Here is a 27,123-nt window from a genome sequence, read left to right as displayed (position 1 = left end):
ACTAGACAGGGATTTGAGTTGGGAAAGGCAGCTTCTGATACCTGGGCATTAGAGCAGTGCACACTGAGGAGCGACAACATGACCTTCTGGCCAGCGTCCGTCGCTCCCTCCTGCATAGCCACTGCTGCTGCCGCTGTTGGTGTCTGAGAGAGCCTGGTGGCTCTGTGTTTGAGGCCCACCTCCACCCGCAGGCAGCGGCCTGTGCCTTCTCCCTGGTGGCCTACTGGTCATCTGTCTTTGTCTGTTTTTCTGTCTTCCTCTTTTTCCTGTTTTTTACTTCTTTACTGTTTCTCTCTCTTTTTGCACCTTTCACCTGTTTTTGCACTCTGCCCTTTACTGCACCGGCGTTTCCCTCTAAGCCGATGCCTCGCCGCCGCTCTCGAAGCGCTTTCCCACCCTCCTGTCTCCCAGCTTCCCAATACCCCCATAACCCTCCCCTTCTGAAGGGTGGCTGCTACGCAGCTGTAGCGCTAGCGCGCCAAAGGCAAGCCTGTCTTCACCCGTCCGAGCTTGGACGGCACCACAGACCCTGGCTCTCACACAATCCACTGATACGAAGCTGAAATCCTCCACGCACTGAAACCAGGACATTTGACTGCCTGCCACCTCACTTCCCCGAGCAGAACTCATAGCCCTTTTGCCTGCCCAACTGCCACCACAACTTCTCTGCACTCCAAACGCCAGACCCCCAAGCCGCAGACCCATCAAAAACCCCTCCAGATCACTTCAAGTGCATTCTCCTCAACATCTGCTCCCTGCACAAGTACGCCATGGAATTTTGGGACCTGATAGACTCAATCCGCCCGGACATCGCCTTCCTCACCGAGACATGAACAAACACAACTTCTGAACTGGACATCAACATTGCCATCCCCAGAGACTACAAACTGCTCTGCAAGGACCAACCTTTCAGACCATGAAGCAGACTAGCCTTCACCTACATGACCACCCTTCACCTATCAATCAGCACACAGGAACACCCCCCCCCACATGGAGCACCTCCACTTCGAAGACCATGTCACCCTGAAGACCACCAACCGTGGCACCCTCATCTACAGACCACCCAGCCCACGCCAAGCCTTCAGCGACTACATCGTTGACTTCATAGCCCACAACTACATACTCCTCAGAGACCTCAACTTCCACATCGACAACCACAACACCTCATCGCTACTCAAGAGCCTTGACACAATTGGTCTCAAGCAATTGGTCACCTCACCAACGCACATCGCTGGACACACACTTGACCCCATCACTTCCGCCAGCATCAATGTCACCATCAACGACTCAACACCGCTACACTGGACTGACCACTCCTGCATCCATTTTCCATCACCACACCTCCAGCTCACATCTACATCTCCCCCCCCAAACAGGAAATGGAAGCATATCACAGAGGAACAACTTATCAACACCCTCAGCAACTTGCCACGCCCCGATACAACAGATACCAACCCCTCAGCATGCAACCTCTGCCAATGGATCGCAGATCGAGCCAACACCCTAGCTCCACTCCGAACGACCACAGGGAAACACACCACTAAGAAAGCCAGCTGGTTCACCCCCGCACTCCAGGAATCGAAGTGCACCTGCAGGAAACTGGAGAAAAAATGAAGGAACAGCAAATTCACAGAGGACTTTGCAGCCTTCATATCCACCATCAGATCATCTGGTGGCCTCATCAGATCCACCAGAACAACCGCCCTGCAGGACCGCATCAACGCCACCCTCGCCAAACCATAAGCTGAGGCCACAAACATCTCTCCATCCCAGGACCTCTGCGACAGGTTAGCCGCCTTCTTCCATTAGAAAATCAAGGGTATGTATGACAGCTTCAGACCCCAAGACTATCCAAACTCACCATAAACGCCCCAACCCGGATTCACTGAACCCCGACTGTACCTGCACGCTTGTACCCCCTCATGACAGACGAGACTCGCTCCATCATGAGCATACTCTACAGCGCCTTGAGAACTTACAGGTGAACAGCACGCTCTAAAAAGATTGATTGATTGATTGAACATGATTCACAACTCAGTCCAATTCTGGAATACCCTGCCACTAATTGGTGATTGGAAGGGATTGGTGGCAACCGTTGTATTTCTTCCACAATGCCTTTATATGCTACAAAACTCACTGAGCCCGATCCCTAGGACCACTTTCCAGGACTTAGATAGTTTGTTGATTTCATTAGAGTGGGCAGGTAGATGAAGCAGAACCCAATTGCAATATTGAAAAGGGACAGGGAGGAAGGAGGCCTTGGCCTGTCAGGCATGGAGCTTTATTGCCTAGCTGCTCATCTCCAATATGGAACTCTGTGGTGCAGGATGCAGAGAATTGGGAGGAAAGACTATTAGAGGGAGTGATCGAAAACAAAACTTTACTGTGCGTCTAATGTGGGAGCGGGGCAGCCTGTCGGACTCTCATATATAGCTCATAGAGTGAAAGTGGTGTAGAAAATTATAATGAAATTAGCCCTCAAGCACGCCCCATACTCTGGTGCTGTTCCCTTGCAATGATTACAGCCCTTCAGACAGATCCAATAGAACATGCCACTGAGAAGATGGGAGTAAGGGGGAGCAACTCTCTGACATTACCTTTGCAGGAGCTAGAGAGATATTTAGCAAAGGAGGAGGACCGTTCTTGCCATTTTATAAACAGGCAGGACAGCAAGAGAATTATGGCCATGCTTCCGATTCACATCCCACACAAGCAACACCCTAGATACGCTGGTTGAGACCACGCAGACACGACACTTGATATCTTAATTCTATGAGGCCCTAAAGACAGACAGACCAAAAACCTCACTGACTGCTAAGTAACAATGGAAAGAGGAGTTGCCATAAAGAGAGAAGGAATGAGGGAGAACATGTTCGCTTGTTCAACACATAGCCAATAATGCGAGATTTAAATTGAACCACTTTAACTTTTTGCACCGCACATATCTCACACGGGACAGGTTATACAAATAGACACAAGAAGGTCAACAACCTGTGTTTGATGCGATGCCATTAGACCCATGTTTCCACACATGATCTGGGTGGGGGTGCAACCCCATACAAGTGTTCAGGCTGGAAGTGGCAACAACTTTAAAAAGGGTTACCAACATAGCTATAGAGAGTACAACTAGCCACTGTATGCTAGGCTCTTACAACGGCCAAAAAGAGGAAAGATCAGATAGAGATTTGCCTCTACGGGACTGGTGCTAGCCAATCGCTGACTAGCAATATATTGGCTCTCCCCTAGAGCCCCTTTGTATATATTCTGACAAAATTATATGAAGGAATGGGCACTAGCAGAGGAGAGACGAATGAGTGGAGTATGCACTGATGATAAATTGGAGAAAGACTTACAGTTGTGGGGAGACATGCTGAACAAGCTTACGGAGCCCGGGGAGGTGATGGATCCTGAACAGATGGAGTCACTAGATATAATGTATGTGGCGGAGTGCAGGTATATTCACTCTTGAAAAAAAAGAGAACACCAGCACGGCAGCTATACCCCTGAACTTGAAAAGAGAAAGCAATTATCAAAAATGCAGTATATTGATTCCCTTGAACCACATGTGTGCTATTGTGTTGGGGGTAGGGGCTAAGGGGGAAGGGTACACTGTTGAAATTATGACATGCAATGTTCACTGTTGTACTCGATTAAAACTTTTGCTTGCTTTGGGCATAAAAAAAAATCAATAAAGATCAATAAATCCATATTTTTAAAAAATGACTGTCAGATTCCAACTTTTGTGGCTTCGCCTTTTCTCTGGTGCTAGCCCTTCACTCCTGATATCGCATTTCAGGCATGATTTAAGCGAGGTCGACAGGTCTTTTCGCCCTATCAAACATCTCACAAGCCAATCAACATTTAAATTTACAGCATGACCAATTTGACCACACAAAGAACATCCAAGTCCGAAATAAAGTTAAAGGAATTTATTTCAAGCTGAGACTCAGGTTAATGTAAGCAACCCTCAATACAAGATTAAAAAGATACAATATTAGCACAGGATGTCCCAAGCGTTGGAACAATCGAAGCTTGATTAACATAATACAAACTAAGCACTCTAGTAAGTCTATGCAGAACAATATTATATTTAGATTAAAATAGCTATAACGCATAACATTACATCACTAGTCTACAGTGAGTGCACCCCAATATAGGCTTTTAGTGCACCACTATAATGTTGCGTATACTTCATCATTGTCACACAAACGTTAACACCCACATCTCAGCTGCACCACTTCCAATTTGTTAGTTACCACCATAGATTTTTTCCCAATTCCAGCGTTGGTAATTAAATAAATTGATAGCAACATACACGTATAGGAAAATCAATTTTGTACACTCTTACGAATAACACATTGAATAGATTAGGCAAAGTGCCTTGCAGCAGCTTTTTCCCAGATCCAGTACGCGGCTCTTTTATTGCTCCCCCTTTTTCCGTTTTTCAAAAATTCCGGTTCTTCCCCTCTCAGTGACTGCCGGCTTTGGCGCTCCCCGTTTAAAGTGTTGAAAGGTGTCAATAACCTGGCCTCGCTTAAAGGCTACGTTCAGTTCACAGTACAGGTTTCTTCTACTAGCTCTGGGTGGCAGCTGTCTTCTGTGTCCATTGCAGACGTCGATTTTACACATACTTTGTCTGCCTCTTTCCCACCAACCGGTCAGTCGCAGACTTCAGGGATTTAGCTGTTACCTAGGGACACCTGAGAAGCTCCCTTGATGCTAATACGCCTGCGCAGTAATTGTAGATAAACCCGGAAGCGACTCTGCCGCAAGCTCCAGCGTCAGCAGAGATCCTCGGAAGAGACAGCAACTTCGTGAAATCCGCGGAGAACATGGCAACGTACTGCCTTTGCCTCTCGTCCCTTCTGCTTCTGATGGCGGGTCATCCCGGACTCTGCTTCTATCTGCCGGGGCTTGCCCCGGTTAACTTTTGCAACCCGGATAAGGGAAGTAGCTGCCAGGTAAGGAGCGGGCTGATCGGTTCGTGGCGGTAAAAGGAATTATCAGACTCCTTAAACTAATGTTTATCAAACTAATTGTATTCCTTAACTCTATGATAGTACAAGAAAGTAAAGCTTTTTGTTTTTCAACACTGGGATTTGTGATTATATTGGTCATAACCACAGCTATTTCTTGCCGTAGCGTTGTGATTCTACTTTCCAAGTTTTCAGTGGATGAATTCGTCAGCAGTGCCTTAATGTCAACCTACCCCCGCTGATCCAGTTTTCTTTGGGTGAAGTCTGTTTTCCCATGTTCCTTGGCAGAGCCGGAACGACAGGAGTTGGCACTTAGCAGACGACACAGTAACACCTTTTTCCTGTCACTGGCTTTCTTTCAACAGATCGTCGCATTCTGGGGATTTTAGCGCTTGTGAGGGCTTTAAGTGGGCCGGGTCCTTCCAGATCTCATACCCTGTAGTAATTAAAAACGGCCATTGAAAGACGTCCCTAACTGGCCTTACATTCATGTCATCAACTTTATTGCCAAAAATACTGATCGACTGAACAATGAACATAAAAAACGTTAAAACTGCATAAGCATAAAAACTGCCCTATATGTAGGAATAACAACCAAACTCCTAACAAAGCTGCAAAGAATCCAGAAAGCATCCGCCTGCCTCATTCTGGACATCCCATGCCGCGACCACATTTCCCTCTACCTCAGAGACCGTCACTGGCTACCAGTATCAAAGAGGATCACCTTCAAACTCCTCATCCACGCACACAAGGCCCTCCACGACACAGGCCCAGCCTACCTCAACGACAGACTCACCTTACACACCCCCACCCGCAATCTTCGCTCCGCCAGCCTCGCCCTCTCATCTGCGGCACCACCGCCAGAGGAAGATCCTTCTCTCACCTAGCCGCCAAGACCTGGAACTCCCTACCACTCCACCTTCGCCAGACCCAAGACCTTTTGACATTCAGGAAATGCCTCAAGACATGGCTCTACGACTAGTAGCTCCTTCCTCCCCCCAGCGCCTGGAGTCCCTAACGGGTGATTAGTGCGCTCTATAAATCCTTGATTGATTGAATGTAATTCATGTCACCGATTTAGTTCCTGTTTATATAGTTCACATGTTCAGCATTCTCAGACAATGCACGTTTTCCAGGATCTTATTTATTTATTTTCTTCTTTTCGTGTAGCTTATTACACTTGTATAAGGCATGCTTAGAGCTGTGTCGCCTCCAGGTGAATATAAGGGACCACGATTGATAGGTCTAAAGTTAAGGTTGAGCAAGCTTCTCAGTGCCTATCAGCGGCAAAAGGTGTTCAGAATACATGGCCATCCAACCCTTGGCCTCAGCATAGCGCACAGACCAATGATCCAGTATTCCAGTGGCAATTGTGATTCTTTGCAGGTACACAGTTCTCAAAATATTGAGAGGGCGAAAGTAAAAAAAAAAAAAAATGCAGAGCTTACAGATGAGGGAGGGAGTGTGTTATGTGTTTGGGGTGGATGGAATGGTGAAGCCAAGGAGATGCAAGGAAGTGCATTCAAGAGAGAATGAAAAGGTGGTCCTAAAGGGGCAAGGTGTAAAAGATGCAGATGGACGAGATGTGCAGAGAAAAAGGGTGTAAATGACTAACATAGTGTGAACGTAACAGTGATAATTTTGATATTCTGAAGACTACTACCCCTTCCACAGTCCTCAATAATGTTTTTAATTCAGTCTCAATTTCAGAATTGAAGCATTTTCAATATTATTTAGAAAAAATCCATGTTACTCATTTATCTTAAACGGCTAACAGTCACTGAGCGATCCAATACTACTGGTTGGTTTTGAGTGTTTAATTGTTTTGGTGTATATCTGGATGCAATAACAGAAAGCTCAGAGAGAAGCCAAAATACCAGTCTGCTGTCAACATGGAACTGACAGAAATTTAGTTTGTATTCAAGCCATACCTTTTACAACATAGACCATACCCCCTTTAGAGGACCCACTTACAGCCCTGTGTTCCAGATTCACAAATAAAAAAGAAAAAATATGTGCAGAGCTCTCCCTCTCAACTTATTTTTGCTACTTTTTCTAATTCAAAAACATAAGCTCAAGTATGCTCGGAAACGTGTGTTAGGTACAGGTTTCCAATTGTAATCTAAGTGAGGTTGTGTGAATTTCTTTGTAGGATTTTATTCCCAGTCTAAGGAGTTATTCATAACGGAGAACTCCAATCAGAGTGAATGTGATTGTCTAATGCAAATGCACTTTTTACAAAACAATCTACACAGGGAAAATGTTTTTTCCTTTTGAGAAAACCCTCCCCATACACCCCCCCACCCCCCAACAATTCTGTGGGTTATCCATTATCCCTACATCCATCCAACAGGAAGTAAGCTCCGTTCCACCCATTCCGGGGTGCAATAAGTCTACCTTCCCCAGGTAATTTCCTTTATCTTATTCCTGCCTCATGACAGGGATGGAGGAAGGTGATTCATGCTGTGCTTGCGTTATGCTATTCACTCGCCAGCGTAATTCTGCGGGAGGGGGCACACGTGTGAGGGATAGTGCAACACGCTTTTGAGATTTTCTGACTGTGAATGGAAAGCGAATGCTCTTTGGGGGTGGTCCGGCGTGGACGAAGTGCTGTTGCTGCGGGACCAATGTGAGTGCTTGATGAGAAGCGGCAGAGCAGGCCTGGTGTTTTTTGCAGACCGCTGCTATTCTTGGACAGTGCTGGCTGTGCCTATTAGGGAGTGTCCTTTAGACGCTGATGCATGGTCTTTGAGGAGTACCGCACATGCATGGACTTTGATTTTCTGGTAGTGTTTACCTTTTTTTTTTTAAAAAGACAGTGTGCTATGGTATTTATTAGTTTAGAAAGCAGCAGGCAATTGCTTTTGGACCTGAATATAAAGTATTGTTTAAGATGGGTAAACATAGCTAGCAAGAGGAAATATATAGATTCCTGTTCTCCTTCATCGTCATGTCCCTCATCTCATCCTCACTCTAAAAGATGCAGGCGGGAGAAGGTGGATCCTGCTCTTGAAAAATCTATTGAGAGAATTGTGTTGGAGACAGTGAAGGCCGTGAATCACATCTTGGGCACGCCTCTACCTCCTCATGGTCCAGTTCGGAGAAAGTGGTGATGAAGACTCCCCTCAGACCAGAGAGGGAAATATATTGATAAAGAACTGTTGCAAGAGACTTGGGAAGAATTAACGTTAGCATGGAGTTTCCTGTGGAAGATGTTCCCAGTACTTCAGCAGATCTCATACTAAGGCAATTTCAGAAGGCTCCTTCATTAAACATCACCATCCGTGAACATGTATCAGGTGTAGTATTCACGTAATGGAATGATCCAGGTAAAATATCCTTTCCTAGGTATACAACTAAATTAAACCCTGTAGTGCAAATGGGAAGATATTGCTGGAATCTGTAGTTGTGGATTCCCTTGTAGTGAGTTTGGTGGGATGGACATCTTTAACTAGGAAAGTATTCTTAAGGACCAAATCGATAAACGGAGTGATTCACCACTTAAGAAATCCTATTTGGTGTATTGTCTGGCGATGAGTGCTGGGATTTATGGCTCCTTTATATCGCAATCACTTATATCTGATTTCAAAGACCTTTTATAAAGCTATTCAGGAATGTATGGAATGTTCTGGTCTACTGAAAAAGCCATTAAAAAGAGGATTCACTATCTTTCAGACATCTTATTTGATGTAGTCAGAGCTGCTGCCCTAGCTGAGGGAGAAACTATAGAAGAAAAGAAGGAGGAATTTGTACTTACAACAATGGCATGCTGATTCAGCTCAGAAAACTGTCTAAAGAATGCCCGCTGGAGGTGTTAAACCTTTTGGCACAGAACTTGAAGAGGAACCACACAAGTTTTTAAGGAAAAGAAGCCCGCCTCCTTTTGTCAGTCTTCAAGTGCTACTTCATCTTCTTCTTATCCTAAGTCATCATTCCATTATCGTTAACTTAACAACAGACCTTTTCAAGGACACCCAAAGAAAAAGAACATAGGAATCAGACACAAGAACAGGACGTCATCTTCATCTAAGACATATCACTTCTGTCTATCAAAGAAATGGCCAAGAGTAGCCAGTCAGAGGGAGGATAATGTTACAGTGAGGAATAGGAAATATCTACTTCGATTCCTGGGTGATGCAAGTGAAGAAGGAAGGTTATCAGAGTTTGTCTCTCTGCCACCAGACTGGGGGACCATAATTACGCCTTGTCCTAGGAACAGAACCAAAAAGGTAGCAATCAGGTCTGCTATCTGAAAGTTAAATCTGAAACCGGCATTCTCCCTAGTAACAAACTATAAATGAGGAAAAGATGCCTATTCTAGGTGTTTATATTTTTTATTAAATTTTTTACCAAAACCTTCAGGAGAGTAAAGGATTATCATCGATTTTTATGCAGGGTGAACAGCTGGATCAAGAAAGTTCAGTTCAAAATGGAAACGCTTCAGAAAATGTATTCATCTAATACTGGAGAATGCCTTCCTGATAATGGTAAACTTGGTAGATGCTTACTTCCATATAAAAGACACATTAGAAATACCTAAGGTTTACAGTAATGAAGAAACATTATCAGTTTCATGTTCTGCCTTTTGGAACATGATCATCACCTCGAGTGTTCACCAAGATGATGGCATCTTTATTAGCAAGTCTTTATCTGCATGACTGGAATAGCTACCCATAGCTAGACAATTGGCTACTTCGAGCTTCTTCCAAAAAGAAAATGTTGGAAAGCGATAAAGACTTGTTTAAAACAATGCTGATTGCTAATAAACTACAAGAAATGCAATTTGGAACCTCAACTGGATAGAATCTTCATTGAGGCAAGTTCAAAACCATTTTGGGAATGGGTTTCCTTCCAGAGGAAAGAGCACAAAGACAAAGAGCTATTCTGATATCTCTGTTTTTCAGTAAAGGAAGTCTCAGCATGTCTTTGTCTATAGATATAAGGACACATGGCTTTATGTGTGTTCCTGGTACCTTGGGTCAGACTTCATCCTATACCTCTTCTGATTCGCCTTTTGGAAAACTGGGAACCTTCAGTGGATTGGGACCAGAAAATTCCAGCAACTCTTCAGAAGAAACATCAGTTAGATGATTGCTGATTCCACATTCTCCTAAGAAGGGGTCTTTTTACATCCGCCCTCTTGTTTGGTAAAAAGAGCTGATGCCAGCAAAAGGGTTGGGGGAAACCTGTGTCTCTAAGATTATTTGGGGCAAACGATTGCTTCTAGAGAGTCAGATGTCTTCAACCCGTAGGGAAGTATACAGAGCTCAGATTTAATTGTTGGGAAATTATCTACACTCATTATGTTATCAAGATGGACAATACAGTGGCCATAACATATATAAACAGATGGAGGAGAATTAGATCAGGTCCTTCTAATCTGGTTACTCAACATAGTATGTTAGGCGAAAATCGGCTGCTGCCTCTTCTAGCTATTTCTTATCCAGGGGAAAAATAATGTAACAGCAGATCATCTTGACTGGGTGTTCTCTTCATCACAAAATCTGTCCCAGAGAACCACAGTGTTCTCCTGAACATTACTCCGGTTTGGAAAACCATTCTTGAGCCTGTTTACCCCCCCAAAAAAAAAGGCTCTTAGCTGCTGAGATTCTTGTAACATTTTCTTGCATCAGGAAATCTGGGAGTGGGCGCTTTAACTTTGCCCTCATTAACTCCTCTATGGATTTCCACCTTTTCCTCATATCCTTCATATGCTTCTCAAAATTCAGGTAGAGTTATCCGTCAGTAGTTCTTCCGTTCTGGTCCCAGCACTCCTAGTTTACTCTTCTCAAATCAATGATGATAGCACCTCATTGGATAATTACACTTTCACTTTTGTCTTCTATATAAGCCTCAGTGTCTTCCTCAGTCAAAGCTTTCTCAGTATGGAGTTGAGACATTAGCATTTAGCTCTAATTTTACAGGTATCTAAATGTCCAACCACTCTACTCTTATTTTAAGCATTGGGGAGTGTTTCAGCACCATGTAACTCTCTTTCCCTTGCCTCTTTTTTTTCTATATTTGTGTACAAGTTTTACTTTCTGGGTTTCAAAAGAACATTGCAGCATCTTTGTTAAAAGCGTAGTAGTATACCATCAAAGCCTTTAGTGAGCCTTCGGAAGGATTTGGGAAACATGATCATTTAGTAATGAGTTTACTAAGGAGGATTTCAATTTCTAGATGTGCAAATAGACCTGTTCCTCTTTGGGATCTTCCCTTGGTGCTAAACGTCCTGGAAAGTGTTACATTTAAGCTCTCCGCTTCAGTTGATTTTAGCAATCACATTGGCTACATGAAATGCAGATTTGTGTGCACTCTTATGTAGTCCTCCCTTTCTTAAAATCTTGGAGGCTGGAGTAGTATAAAAACCTAATCCTGCTATTCTTCCTAAGGTTCTATCCAGGTTACATAAAGAGTGGGAAATGTTCTCAACATCTTTCTTTTATTCCTCAATTTCTGAAAAAGAAGAAATATTATGGGTGTGATTTAGAGTTTGGCAGATGGGTAACTCGGTCGCAAATGTGGCGGTTTTCCTGTTCTCTATGTTGAGATCTCATTATAGTCTATGGAGATCGTAATACGGCGGACAGGATATCAGTCATGTTTGCGATGGTGTAGTCTGTCTGCCAAAATCTGCATCAGGCCCTATAAATTTTGGATGTTAAATGAGCCCTTTCTGTTTATGTGGCCTGCTCCAAGACTTAAAGAATCTTATTTGTTGGTTACTTTCAGAAACTCAAACTTGTGAGATGATCTGTCAACACCTGTGCCTTAAATGAAATTCATAAACAAGATACTTCCTTGAGCGTGGGGTTGAATGACATGACAGCACAGGTAGTTATGCCCTCATAGCAAAGGAAATGTACTCAGCAATTTAGTTGGCAAAAGGGACACCCATCTGTGCGTTCATTATATGTGTAACAACGTTTTACACAACATTGATAACATTTGTTAAACAGTGTATTCTCCCCACTGTAGATGCAACCTTGAGAAATACTTGTAACTGCCAGAAGCGGAACATCATGTGCCCCACAATTGGCTCATTAGAGTCAAACAGACTGAGACTGTGCTCAGCAAGTAACAAAAATACTCTATTTCCGGAAGATGAATTATAAGAGGCAGTGTTAAATCCAAACAATGAATTAACACTGTTAAGAGAAAATTTACTGAATTAAAAAAAAAATAACCGGGGAAATTATTTATTTCTAAATAAATACAGCGAAGTCAAAAAATTAAGAAAATTGCTCCATAACATTGGATAGTACTGGAAAATGAACAAGAATTGATGAAGCTACTTCAGAAGAAACCAGTGATTGTTGAGTCAAGGTAAACTAATTTTAAAGAAATCTTCACAAAGACCGAACTACTAAAAGCCCACAGTGACCACAGCTAAAAAAGAACATATTTATGTCTGAATTGCAAGCATTGTGGAAACCTTATCAAAGGCTTAGAGGTCTGCCATCCAACCACAGGAAAGAAAGTGCAAGTGAAACAAATTACAGTGTGTCATTCCGTGAACTGTTTGTATTTAATCAAGTGCCCTTGTGGAACATCCTATGTGGCAAAATATAGTTGTGAACCAAACGTGTGCTTTTAAGAACATGAGTAATATCAGGAATAGCAATCAAAAGACATCAGTAGCCGTCCATTGGATAAAATTTGGTCACACCATCAGTCAATGTTTCAAATACTTGAAGAGTTTCAATCACAAATAGAACTGATGGTGACATACAAGGGTTCCTAACACAAAAAGAGCATTATTGGATACAGTGACTCAGCACACTCCACTCAATGGGCATGAATGAAGGAGATGATATGAAAAGTTTCCTGTGAACATATCTGAGGAGTAAGTTGTCATAGGCTGTACAGAGTCTCCACTTTTATGTAAAGACATAAATCTTATGCTTTGTCATGCCTAGACTAAAAAATGTTACTTATCTTCGGTAACACTCTTTCAGTGGATATTCTATCTAACTGCAGATTCCTCATGTTAGAATATCAAATAACTTTCTTTGGTCTAGTTGAAAGTAGGCCATAAAAGTGCAATATAATACATTACAATAAAATTATATCAAATGTTAATACAATACAGATATTTAAAAATATTACAGTTAAAAATGACATAATGACCAAATATGAAATCGGCTGCCACTAGGGACTTGCTTCCTATTGAAATGTTTGTGCGCAGACCTGGTACTTCCTGGGGTGGTATCTCATTTCTTTACTCCCTTTGGACCTCCAATACTGAAATACACACCTTACCCTGTATGTCTCAATGGGAACAGCTATCTGGATCTCCCATCAGTAACAAACAATGGCATACATTATGGTCCGATATACCCAGGTACAACAGATCCGCCGGTTTACAGGAAGCCAATTACAAAATAGTTTGACTGGTACCTACATCCAGCAAAACTCAGGACAATCTTTCCAACCACTTTTGATTGCTGCAGGTAAGGATGTGGACTATTAGGTGACTTTAAACCTATTTGGTCGGATTGCCCAACAATACGGCCTTATTGGGCCAAGAGTTTAGTACAAATAAACAACATTTTGGGATATCCCATTCCTGCCACCTCCGAATTTGTCCTCTTAGACCTCTGAGATGAATCCTTCAAATATCAGACCTATAGGGACATCTATCTTGGGGCTCTGCTTAGGTGCAGCTAAAATGGCACGGTGGTCGGCATGGAAGAGGCCCACGGCTCCCTCGCTGTTCCATTTCATGCACGTCTTTGGCAAGCCCTCACTATGGAACGCATGTCTCATATATTTAATGACAGTAGGAAGATTTCGATTCTATTTGGGGGGCCTTTGGTCCAGTTCCTTTCACAGGGACTACAGCTTTTCTCTTACCCTACCCGTGTTAGAGCTTTGCACCTCTTCCTGACTTAACCTTTACACCTCCGCATGGAGACATCGAACTACACGCCACCACAATTGACACCCTTCCAAAGGACTAGACACTATGACTCTGACACCTTTACATCTTGGTACAACATTAACTTAACTGTTTGAGTATTTAACCTGTTATTAATTGTGTTTACTATATGTTTGCAAGCAGTGTAGCGATATGAAAGTATAATGGCACGTTTAGTGCTGTTCTTTAGCCTCTTCACTGGATTGTATAGAGACCAGCTTCGTATGACAATTAATTTGTTACTGGCTTATGTGACTGATCGATTGGTCTCTACAAATGGTACACTGTCAGCATGTTTTTTTACGATTTCTTTTGTTGGAAAAATTTGATAAAGAAAATTTGAGAAAAAACATGACATAATGCTTTTGGCAGCTCCAGAATTCAACAATCGTCAAAATTAAAAATAATTTGATAATGTTGAAAAATGCAAATTCATGACCCTCCTACACAAATAGACACATAAATCAAGCAACAAGTGCAAGGAGAGGAGAACAGAAATCTAAAATAAATGGGCTCACTATATGTTCCTACAAGTGCAAATAACAATACCTCCGCATAGCACCGCAAATCAACATAAACCCAGACGTAGCACCTAGAGCCATGCTCATAAGTCTTTGTGATCTTGCTCACAAGTCTGAGATACGTATAAACTGTCCCTTTAGTTTCATCAGATTCTAAACTTTGAAGGCAATAAAGTGCCTGTGTGGAATGTTTTATAGAGCATGGGTACTCGCAAATGTTTTCCAAGGGGCCACAAAGTTTGGTCTCTGGTGTGACCGAAGACTGCATTCATGTCAGCAGGATGGCGGTTTGGTTAGTGGGTGGGAAGGGTGGGTGGGGGGGGAGGGGAAGCATGTACAATGTGAAACCAGAAAACCTGAGCTCAATCCTGGCTTCCCCTCTTGACCAAATTGTGTCATTTTGGGCAATTGTTTTATTTCACATTTCCTCCTTTTTTCTTCATTATCACATATAAGAGGACCTCGGAATACCTGCCTTCAAGATGTGCCTGTTTAAAAACTTCTTCTGTGTTTGATTTAATAAACTTTAATGTATAATAGTGCTAGCGCGCCACGGAATCCTAGCTATAGCTCACACCAATAGGGGATTCTGTGCTAGAGGACGATGGATCGAAGCGACATAGGTTTGAGGGGATGTCATCAATGTGAATGTGAAGACCAACCATAATCAATCATTTAACAAAATTAGAACCTTATTCAATAACTACACCATTTTATTAAGAAGAATTATAAAATGTATTTTCCTATATTAACAATGCTAATGTCGCGAAAATAACTCTCAAACACAAATGATAAGCATAAAGGATCAATAATGGTTGATTAAAGCGTCTAATGAATCTCAATTTGATTAGTACAACCAAACAAATTATCTCTAAAAGAATCACATTCATTAATAATACCAGAACATGTAATAATGGTAATGTATACATTAGTACAATACTCCAATGATGGCAATAAAAATCATGTGCATTCTAAGTTAGACCCTTACTAACCACATTAGCATTGACATTTTGGGCTTCATGTGAAAAGAATTTAGGAAGACAAATTTAGAAAAACTCTTAACTTGAATTAATAAAAGTAAAAATATTATTAGTATGCAGCATTCATGTCACATGTTGCAGCTGGTACCTGAAAAATAAATAGAAACACATAAGATACCAATAACATACGTAACCCAATTAATAGTAACCTCAACAAGCAGTCTACTTCAGCCAGTGGACACCATCAGTTATGTCTTTGAAATTCTGGCCTAACGATAGCTAAACCCTCTGATACAGGAACATCTGTTAGCCACCTGCTTCATCTGACTCATCATTGATCGCCCTCTCCCTCCAACACTCTCTATCTTGTTATACTAAACTCTAAAAACTTATGATTGGGTGGTTGTATTTCAGCCAATCAACAACTAAACTGATAGCCTAAAATACGACAATTCTACATTAACTAAAACATTTTTTTCGAGTTTAATCTCTTTCTCGTCCGTCACGTCTGTAGCCCCATTGTTCCATCTCCGTTTGGACACCACTTCAGGAAGAAGCGTTTACAGTTGCTATTCTGCTTCCATCCTCGAGGAAAAACCACATAGTAACATTCTCAAACAATAAGACATTCAACTTAAGCCATGCTCTGTGCTGTGGACACATCTATTCAGACTCCAAATACATTTTATATAAGCATTGAATCATGCAAAAATAACACATTATTTAGTTAGTTTTACTCCGTTAGAAACAGAAAAGTAGTTATAGTGGACTTTTTAAAAGTCACTCATTTTACATGTTAATGCATCATACATTTAGTTTATTAAAATCACTAATAATCATGTGAGAAAATTCACACTCTCACAATAGCAACTCAGGCCACCCGAAGGGAGCCCATAACAATTGACTTGACTCTGAGTTAACTGTTGACATTGTTGCCAGGGTGGAGGGAAGCATTGATGTTTCTAAATTCCTATTTGAAAGCTATCACCTTTTTAAGAAATATTTCTCAGTGCAATACACAGTTATAATCTGATGTATTAAGGTGAAAGGATTCTGCGGTTTAAAAGTTTTGAATTATAAAGAGGCTTTATCATAATTTGAGGTTTTATCATATTTTGACACCTTTGCTGCAAGATATCTTTAATAATGAAGGCGTTTCTAAAGTTAAATGGTGCAGTACACCCTAGTCACTTCCTTTCTTTAACATCGCTTAACCTTTAACTAAATGATTGCCACTTTATTTAACATATTTTTAATATTAGAGCTGAGTCTAGTAAACAGCAGCCCAATGATGCTTTGGGGCAGGGGGCTGCATGTAAAGGTCAGGAGGGACGCATGTGCCCACAAGCAGTATAGAGTGTTTACTCAAGAGCACTTTGATAGTGCATGACCTGGGTTTAGAATACAACTACAATAGAACATTATATGTTAAGTGTTTTGTGGGGAAACATGGTTGCAAGGACCCAAATCGAAATTATGCTCCCAGTTATTACAGTGGGGAAAGGAAACTAACCAATGGAATAGGTTTAATCTGAACCTCCAAAAGGATGAAGTGCTGATAGTGCTGGATATTATGCAGCAGAAAGGGCTGGGAACCATCAGTGGGGGACAGTGAGAGTTAGGAAATAACAATGGCCAAGTTCTGCCTTTTTTCCACCCCGCAGCCCAGTGCAGTTTGTAACCCACATACCTTGTTGTCCTTTTGCCCAGTGACGATAGAGTTGTGGGGTCTTCAAACAAATCCGGTCTGAACAGTGCCTTGGCTGTGTCCCTAACTTCACCTTACCTTGGAATCTCAAGACCTCTGTCCATAGACTTAATTGTCGATCTGTTTAATGCTGACACCTCATTGGTCCAGACTCTGTGCCTCAACATAAATGGTCAAGGCTGTGTTTTATCCTCCAAGGAAAATAACCCTAACTCCTTATGGCAATGAAGGTAGCAGTATCTTAGGAGAGTGAAAGCAAACATTGGGTGAACCTAATATCAGGGAACTGTTGCGGATACCAGAACCTTTTATTAGAGGTCACACCAAGGTCGCTAAGTCACTCATGTCTTCAGTAGGCTTAGAATTCAAGTAAAATTTTGGTTTGAAAATACGTTTTGAGCTGCAGGTCATGGCAAAGGTTTTGCTTGCACTAACTTTCAGGTCCAGCCCGGTTGAGAATCGGTCTGAGAGGCACTGTAGCACCACAGGGGTGCGACCCATACGGACAGCGTCATCCGCATACAGCAAGACTAGTATGGTATGCTGTCCAATTTGAGGCATGTCCCTGCACATTGAAACCAACTCTCTCCAGCTGTTAGATGAAGGGGGAGGGTGCAAGGACACAACCTTGCCTGACACCCCTACGGACGCTGAATGACTATTAACATTCAACATTTGAGGTTACATGACCCCAATTTGTGCTCTCGCCCTTTCCACTCCAACCCCAGCAGCATAGACCGCCTCAAAGAAAGATACCCATTCCTTCCCTGGCGATTTCGATGAAGGGTTCTTCGACCTCTTTTAAAAATGGCTGGTTCCCAGTGCCTCAGTACGACATTGAGATCTTTCTTGCAAGTTGCTTTCTCGAGGTCATACCATGCTTTCATTTTTAAAATGTTTTCCATTTTTATTACTTTCCTAAACTCTTACCTACACTGGTCCACCTCTTGTGGTGACCTTTGTTTTTTTTGAAGTGCACACATGAGTGCTTTATAAGTACTTAAGCACTTTATTAACCCCCCCCTCCACTTCCCTAGGTATGATTTAGGGAGCCTACTAAGTGCTGCTTCGATTACCTCAGATAGAATAAAACGTCTATGATGTCACCAGGGTCCTCCTCATCATCTAAACAGATATTAAACAGGGTGTGATTGTCCCGAACCAGTTTAGACCTAAAGGGCGTAGTATTAGGATTCCCATTTGATCCTGGGGCCATTCTTCCTGCTGACTTATATGTCTGTCTGAGCGATAAGCCTTTCATTTAGAAATATGAATTGATAGGGTTTACAGCAAATGCTTGCAGATTGAACTTGTCTGTGTGATACAATCACCAGCGGAAGTGTCTAAATTGGCTGATAAAAGGATAAAATCAATGAGGGAGCCCTCTCCCTTGCATGCATACATGTTGGAAAAAGGAGCATTCTTTTTATTAGATGCATTAGCAAACCCCATGTTAAACTTACTCTTGATGACATTAAGATTGCTGCTATAGGTGTCATGCATGGAGTGGGGGTCTGTTGGCTTCCATCTACATCTAAAAACTCCCAGGTATTTCGAAACGTAGTGCCCCCCCCCCCCCAACTCAAGCCTAGGTTTTTACCCCAGTTTGGTATAAGAGGGTCTATGTCCAGTTCGAGGCTAGACCCCTAGAATGTTACTATAGAAATTGATGACATCCTGAAGTCAAGGTCAGGTAGCTGATAAAAAGGTGGATCAGCATTGTACAAAAAGGTTCTGTTGTAAGCCCTGTTTGAAAGATAAATTACTAGGCCACCATTGCGTGGCCAGAAGGAGATGGGATTGCAGCAAGATGGAAAGTCTTAAATCGGTTTAAATGTACTGGTTTTACTGACCAGGGCTCTTGCAGGCAGCTATTGCAGATGTATCCATAAAGCTAACCCATGCTTTGTTTTTAAGTTTGGCCCTGAAACCTGTCACGTTCCAAAAGAGGATGGTGAACTTCTGTGCTTCAGGACTTGGCTTACTGAAAGACCCTGATACTGGGAGGGTGGTACTGTGCCAATGGCGTTAACAAATTATTCAGGGGCACCCCACCTTAAAGAATGACGGCCCCTGGATCTTTTTCAGTTTACTGGGATGCTCATAATGGTTAAATATTGTCGCTTTGCAAACTGTGCGGCTATTGGCCATCTCTGCAACACCAGGCAAGTCAGTGCAAATTAGTCTGTCAATTCTCTTTTCACCTGGCTTTTGACAAAAGTTGACATTTGATTTTTCAGACATGAAAGACAATCGTGGGATTTCATGCATGCGAGAACACCCATGTAGACCAGATCCCTAAACTGCCTTCATAAGAAACGGTTGGCAACATTTTTGTTTGGTGGCTAGGACCATCAGTAGAGAACTAGTGAATTGCAGACTTTTTAATCTGCTCTTTCACTGTTCAAGACCAACAGCACCTTTCAGAATACCTATGTACTGAATGTGAGGTACTTTGAAATAAGGGGCTGGAATAATGTAGGGAGGGGATGTTGCTTGATCTCAATACCCCGGTCAAAGAACTTGTCACTGAAATGACAAATCTGATTAGCTATGTCCAGGGAAGACCAAGAAGTCACTGTGAGGTCCCTACCTCGAACCGATGGGTGGTGCTTAACTTCTATGGATTCTAGGTGGTTAGAATTTATATGATCCAGACCCTTTAATGAACCAGTCCGTTTGAGAATAGGTTGTTTGTTGATGATGCCATGCTTGCCTTTGGACACATAGCTTTAGAGCACCAAAGGTTTTTCTATTTACAGACAAGAACTTCTGGCCTCAGACCCTACTGATGTAGTCACGCTGGTCGTTGACCGTGGCTCCAGAGAGCAGATCTCAAAGTCCCTGGGCGGGGTTATATAACCTGTGTGCGGTGAGTTCTGCTGTTGCACCAGATGCAGATATGATGACACATAATCGCCTATGCTTTAAAACGAGAGGCTGCCTATTTATGGTTCATTTGGGCCTTGTGACTTTGGGAACATTATTAGTTAATAGGCAATACCACTTCCTTAGTAGTGATAATATTATCACTGCTCCTAAAGAGAGCCACAGTGGACACTACTCGCTTCACAAGAGAAACATGCTCTACAGGGATCGAAAGATCAATAAGGGAAGATAACTGACTCGGACGTGAAACATGTGAGTTAGTAGCTGACTCTTGATTGCTTCTGTCTACCCAAGCTTGCAACTGTCCTGCTTTGGTGCAGTTTTAGTTTGGAAGATTGAATAATCCTGCTTTCCAGTGAGAGTCATCTTTTCTTTTTTGAAGGCTTCTGAGGTTATAACTGTCAGCCTGGGGCAGGGAGCTTGATGATTACAAGGGCAGTGTAACTAAATTAACCCGGTCTTGACCAGTTCAATTACCCCGATTTATTCTTCGCTTTTCTCAGCTGTTTCCTCTCACTTTTTTTAGCGTGACCTTCGAGGTGCAATTAATGAAGGCTGAGATGTTCCTGTCATCGGGAGGGCATAACTTGGGCCCCCTGTGCGAGTTATTAGTTTGTTAGTGGCAGGATCAGCTTGAACTCTAAGTACCCCCCCCCAGTTTACCTTCAGGCCCGAGTGGTCTCTGAATCTTACCACCTCACGAAGCACAGCAGTGAGATTAAGCTTGGGGTCTCGGACATACAAACGGTATCATCAGCATAGGCAGAAAGTGTCAAAGTGTAAACCGGGAAGCGAACCCCTCTGTGGCCAGTGGTTCTGCCACACGTGCATACAGTGCCTGGTGCCTCTGGTGACAACCAAGGGTTCTGAAACAACGCCATTGACCCTTACCCAGGCTGTGGGACTAGCATATAGTGTCTGTACTAACTGAATGAATATCTCTTCCATTCCCATGTGCCGCAACACGGCCAGCACAAACGCCATTAGACTGAGTCGAAGGCCTTTTCTGCATCTAGTAAGACCGCAGCCGCCCATACTGTTGGATCTAACTCCTGTTTATTACCAAAATTAGTTCGGAGGTTCATTGTAACATTAAATCCAGGTATGAACCCCACCTGCTCTGGCCCAATTATTCTAGGAAGGAGTGATGCCAGTGTATTAGCCAGGTTTTTTGAGTAAAGTTTAGTGTCCACATTTCGAAAGGATAAAAGTCAGTATGGTGAGCATTGGTCAGGGGGTTTACCAGGCTTACGTAAGGTGATTATTATAGCCTCAATCATGGATGGTGGCATTAGTGTCCCCAGCCATCTCAGTAAACAACGTCTGCAGATGTGGTAATAGTAGTTCTTGGTACGCTTTGTAAGATGCCACTGTGAGCCTGTCGGAGCCCGGAGCTTTCCCAGAAGGCTTGTCTTTTTGAGCACTGCGCAGCTCTGCAAGCTGAAGCTGGGACATCAGGCGTTCCCTGTCTGCGTGCAAAAGCCAAGGCATGGCGATGTGCTCAAGATAATCCGCCATGCCAGGCATGCCGTCCATAAATTTAGACGTGTACAAATCAGCATAATAATCTTGAAGCCTACATGCTGTAGGAGGCTGGCCTGGCTTATAGTGGGTACCTGATGATACTTACACCTTGTGCCAGGTCCAGTTATCCCTTATTAGTATGTTCTAGCAGCTTAGGCTGATAGAGGTAGCTATAGCAGAGCAGCTTAGGCTGAACTAGGAGACATGCAAAGCTCCTACTATACCACTTATATCATAATGCACTATATCATAAGAAACACAATACTCAGACTTACTAAAAATAAAGGAACTTTATTTTAGTGACAATATGCCAAAAGTATCCTAGAGGATATACTCCCTTAGGAGGTAAGTAAAATACACAAAATATAAATCAGCTAAGTAAACAGTTAGAAAAGTAGTGCAAACACTGTAGAACACAATAGAATGCAATAGGAGACAATAGGCCTAGGGGCAACACAAACCATATACTCCAAACGTGGAATGTGAACCACAAATGGACCCCAGGCCTAGTGTAGTGTGTAGTGTGTAGAGGGTCGCTGGGAGTGTAAGAAAACACTAAGGGTGTCCAAGATACCCCACCCCAAGACCCTGAAAAGTAGGAATAAAGTTACCCTACAACCCCAGAAAGACCGTAAAGTCGAGATAGGGGATTCTGCAAAGGCAACAACTGATTGCAAAGCACTGAAGACGGATTCCTGGACCTGAGAGCCTGCAAAGGAAGGGGACCAAGTCCAAGAGTCCAGGGGGGGCTGGAGCCCACTAAACCCCAGATGAAGGTGCAAAAGGGCAGCCCCGGGTGGAAGAAGCCAAAGATTCTGCAACAACGGAAGGTGCCGGGAACTTCTCCTTTGGTCAGAAGATGTCCCACGGCGTGCTGGAGGATGCAGAGTTGTTTCCACGCAGAAAGACCGCAAACAAGCCTTGCTAGCTACAAGAGTCGTGGTTGAAGATAATGGGTGCTGCCCAGGACCAGAAGGTCGCCCCTTGGAGGAGGAGACAGAGGGGGCACTCGGCAACAGAGAAAGCCCACGCAGAAGCAGGCAGCACCTGCAGAAGTACTTGACCAGATGTTCAAGAAATCTGAGCACGGCGGTCGTCTCAACACAACAAAAGAGGGTCCCACGAAGCCGGTGGCCAACTCGTCGATTAGAGCAACGCAGGACGGAGTGCTGGGGACCTGGGCTGGGCTGTGCACGAGTGCACAGAAGCCCTAGCAGCTGCAGATCACGCAGTACACAGGATTACTGTCTGGCGTGGGGAGGCAAGGATTTACCTCCACCAAATTTGGACAGAAGGACCACTGGACTGTCGGGGTCACTTGGATCCAGCTACTGTGTTCCAAGGACCACGCTCGTCAAGATGAGAGGGGACCCAGAGGACCGGTGATGCAGATGTTTGGTGCCTGCATTAGCAGGGGGAAGATTCCGTCGACCCACGGGAGATTTCTTCTTGGCTTCCAGTGCAGGGTGAAGGCAGACAGCCCTCCGAGCATGCATCACCAGTCGAGAAAGCTGGCAGGATTAGGCGCTTTAATGTTACTGGTAGTCATCTTGCTACTTTGTTGTGGTTTTGCAGGCGTCCTGGAGCAGTCAGCGGTCGATCCTTGGCAGAAGTTGAAGAGAGAGATGCAGAGGAACACTGGTGAGCTCTTGCATTCGTTATCTGACGAGAAACCCACAGGAGAGACACTAGATAGCCCTCAGAGGAGGATTGGCCACCTAACCGGGTAAGCACCTATCAGGAGGGGTCTCTGACGTCATCTGCTGGCATTGACCACTCAGAGGGCTCCATTGTGCCCTCACACCTCTGCATTCAAGATGGCAGAGGTCTGGGACACACTGGAGGAGCTCTGGGCACCACCCCCGGGGCGGTGATGGACAGGGGAGTGGTCACTCCCCTTTCCTTTGTCCAGTTTTGCGCCAGAGCAGGGGCTGGGGAATCCCTGAACCAGTGTAGACTGGCTTATGCAAGGAGGGCACCATCTGTGCCCTTCAAAGCATTTCCAGAGGCTGGGGGAGGCTACTCATCCCCGGCCCTTAACACCTATTTCCAAAGGGAGAGGGTGTAACCGCCTCTCTCAGAGGAAATCCTTTGTTCTGCCTTCCTGGGACTGGGCTGCCCAGACCCCAGGAGGGCAGAAACCTGTCTGAGGGTTGGCAGCAGCGGTAGCTGCAGAGAAAACCCCAGAGAGCTAGTTTGGCAGTACCTGGGGTCCATGCTGGAGCCCCGGGGATGCATGGGATTGGCACCTCAATACCACATTTGGCTTGGGGGGGGGGGCAGTTCCTTGATCTTAGACATGTTACATGGCCATGTTCGGAGTTACCATTGTGAAGCTACATATAGGTATTGACCTACATGTAGTGCATGCGTGTAATGGTGTCCCCGCACTCACAAAGTTTGGGGAAATTGCCCTGAACAATGTGGGGCCACCTTGGCTAGTGCCAGGGTGCCCTCACACTTAGTAACTTTGCACCTAACCTTCACTAAGTGAGTGTTAGACATATAGGTGACTTATAAGTTACTTATGTGCAGTGTAAAATGGCTGTGAAACAACCTGGACGTTAATTCACTCTGGCTGTAGTGGCAGTCCTGTGTAAGAATTGTCTGAGCTCCCTATGGGTGGCAAAAGAAATGCTGCAGCCCATAGGGTTCTCCTGGAACACCAATATCCTGGGTACCTGGGTACCATATACTAGGGAATTATAAGGGTGTTCCAGTGTGCCAATCAGAATTGGTGAAAATGGTCACTAGCCTGCAGTGACAATTTTAAAAGCAGAGAGAGCATAAACACTAAGGTTCTGGTTAGCAGAGCCTCAGTGATACAGTTAGGCACCACACAGGAAACACATATAGGCCACAACTATGAGCACTGGGTTCCTGGCTAGCAGGATCCCAGTGACACAGGCAAAAACAAACTGACACACAAGTAAAAATGGGGGTAACATGCCAGGCAAGATGGTACTTTCCTACACCTGCAATCCCCGCAGGATCACCACAAATTGAGCGCCCTCCCTCTGTTTGCACCTTGAGCACTGTGTCTCGTTCCCTCTTGGGCCTCAGCAAGGAAGCCAATGTCGTGCTAGTAGACTCGCCCTCTACATAAGTGCGGGCCATTGCGTATTTAAATGTCGCAGCTCATCTTGCGCGACGTCATGGAATTCAGTTAGTTTTTCTTTAAGCTGCCCTAGCAGATTGTCATCAACTGAGATCAAGCGCTGTCTCTCCAGTTCCCTAGTGTCCTCCTCAAGCCTCACCGAGCAGCCACGTATGGCTTTCAGGACCCCCACATGCTTGGTTGTGTTATGTCTTGTATATAGATCTTGAAAGTTTCCCACACCACACTAAACTTGACGACTGATCGCAAATTTAGATGGAAAAACTCCTCTAAGGCCTGTGAGCACTCATTTTTAAAGACCGCCTCCAGTAGGGAGTAAGGCGGAAAACACCATATGAAGGAAGTCATCCCATTTTTGTGGTCTCTAACAACAGTAGTATCGGTGAGTGATTACAGTATGTCCTGGGGAATATCTTGCAGTGTGTTATACGAGACGCCAGACTCCTGGCAGTCAACCAGTAATCTATACACGTGTGCAAGTTATGAACTGCTGAATAATGTGTGTAACCACCCTCTGTAGGGAACATTTGCCTCCAAACATTGACAAGGCCTGCAGTAGCATTAATATCTGTTGCAGCGCAGGCGGCAGCAGAAGGATGCCTGTGAGGCCCCACGGAGCGGTCTACCACTGGGTTCAGCACACAGTTAAAATCCCCAAGCCATATCTGCATTGTCTCCTCCACACCACCATCCTCCCTCATCCCCCACCCGCCACCCCTCAATCTAGCCAGCACAGGTACTCCGGTCCCAATAAAACTGTGGGTTATCATAGTTGGGCCCGTAAATTCCAATAAGAAGAAACGTTAAATCACCTTTACTACACCTTACAACACAGTATCTAAAGCTGGGGTCACTAATAAGCCACTGGCCCATATGTGTACCCCTGTGCATGTGAAGTGTAACCCTCTGCACAAATTGACCCTGTAGCTGGCATGTGGTCAATATTATGCTGTCTGGAGCTTAATGAGTTCTTGCACTATCACTGTGTCTGTAGGGTGTTGTTTCAAATAAGCAATGTCTTTCCTAACTTTCCTGTGATCATTAAGACCACGCACATTCCAAGTGAGTAGCCTGATGGACATGTGAGGAGTGGGGCCCTCAGGTCTCGTGTTTGTCGAGGCATAAGTTGCCATCTGCAATATTTGGTTTTGATTGAGCCAGGCGCAACATGTAGACCAGTGTTGCAGTGAGCCCACTAAAAAGAAAACAACTTGAACTATCCCAACAATGTCCCTCCCCCCGCCCACGACATGCCAACCCATCAACTTGCAACTCACAGGGAAAAAGAAATCAATCTAATTTCTCTCCCCCCTCCCCCTCCCCACACACACACACACACACACACACACACACACACACACACTCACTCTCACACATCCACACCACCCACCCGACAAATACCTTACTCTCATGTTGTGGGGCACACATGGGAGCGGATGTTACCAACCTACTAAATATTCAGGTTTATAGAGTTTGCCGTGCTTTCCATCCACCACCACTCGGTGTTTGGCCAGGTAGAGCATTCGGTATTCCAGGTTGAGTTCTTGAAGCTGACATTTGGCTAACAAAAACTGTCTCCTGGCCTCTTGCACCTGCTGGGTAAAGTCTGGGTACTGGACAATGACAGAGCCCTCATGATTCAGGGTCTTAAGTTCATGTGCCTTCTTCAGTGCGGCATTCATGTCTTGATCATTTAGGAGTCACTGGACGAGGAAGCGCCCCCAGGAGTGGTCTGGGCACCAAAGAGCGATGTGCTCGCTCAATTACAAAAATGTCCGAGAAAGTTTTGCGACCCAGCAGCGTTACAAGATGTTGCTTAATATACTGTTCCATATTGTCAATGGCTGTAGATTCAGCTATGACAACAATGCGTAGGTTACTCCTTCAGGAGCAGTCTTCCAAATCCTCCACCTTAGCCTGTAAGGCCATGACCGACTTAACCAATTTTGCTTACCCTGTGGTGACCGTGTTATGATCGTCTTCGATTCCTGATATTCTGCGCTCCGCAGTCTCCAAGCGCCCTGGTGCTTGTCTAGATGCTCTGACATCTTGTCCATTCTAAATGAGAGCAAGTCTATTTTACCATCCGTGGTGACCAGGCTCTGTTGCCTAGCTGCAAGGATGTGCTTATGATCAGGGTCCACATATGGTTCAGGGTCCCCAATGGCACCAACACTGTCATCTGGACAACCATCCAGAGTCTTGGGGGTCTTGGGCAGTTCAAAATGTAATTTGGCTTGTGTCTTATCTGATTTGCCCTATAGCTGAGGGGCTGTTACTAGCCCGCAACCTTGAAACTGTTATGTAGGCAAGAGTAAAGATCTGCTCCGCAAATGCCGACAATCTGGCATGACGCGGGTCCTCCGCGTTTCCCTCTCTAACACTGGTTCCCTTATAGGTTCCTTTCTGTGGGGCCTCACGTCAGCAGCGCATATGGTATCCCCAGGGCCACGGCAGATGGTAAACATAAAAAGATGTGGGAAGGCT

At 44.2% G+C, this 27,123-nt stretch overlaps 1 protein-coding gene across 1 annotated transcript in view; it reads left to right on the top strand.

Moving 5' to 3' along the window:
- Positions 1-4,649: 4,649 nt before the first annotated feature.
- Positions 4,650-27,123, top strand: part of LOC138263236 (transmembrane 9 superfamily member 2-like) — a 696,131-nt gene continuing 673,657 nt past the window's right edge. The window contains exon 1 of the mRNA XM_069212440.1: positions 4,650-4,961. Within this exon, the coding sequence (XP_069068541.1) occupies positions 4,833-4,961 (129 nt within the window). The 5' untranslated portion in view covers positions 4,650-4,832. The remainder of the gene's footprint in view (positions 4,962-27,123) is intronic.

The sequence above is a fragment of the Pleurodeles waltl genome, chromosome 2_1 (genome assembly GCF_031143425.1).
Source record: "Pleurodeles waltl isolate 20211129_DDA chromosome 2_1, aPleWal1.hap1.20221129, whole genome shotgun sequence".
Taxonomy (NCBI): Eukaryota; Metazoa; Chordata; class Amphibia; order Caudata; family Salamandridae; genus Pleurodeles; species Pleurodeles waltl.
Note: the sequence above shows the minus strand (reverse complement) of the source record. Positions and strands in the feature narration are given on the sequence as shown.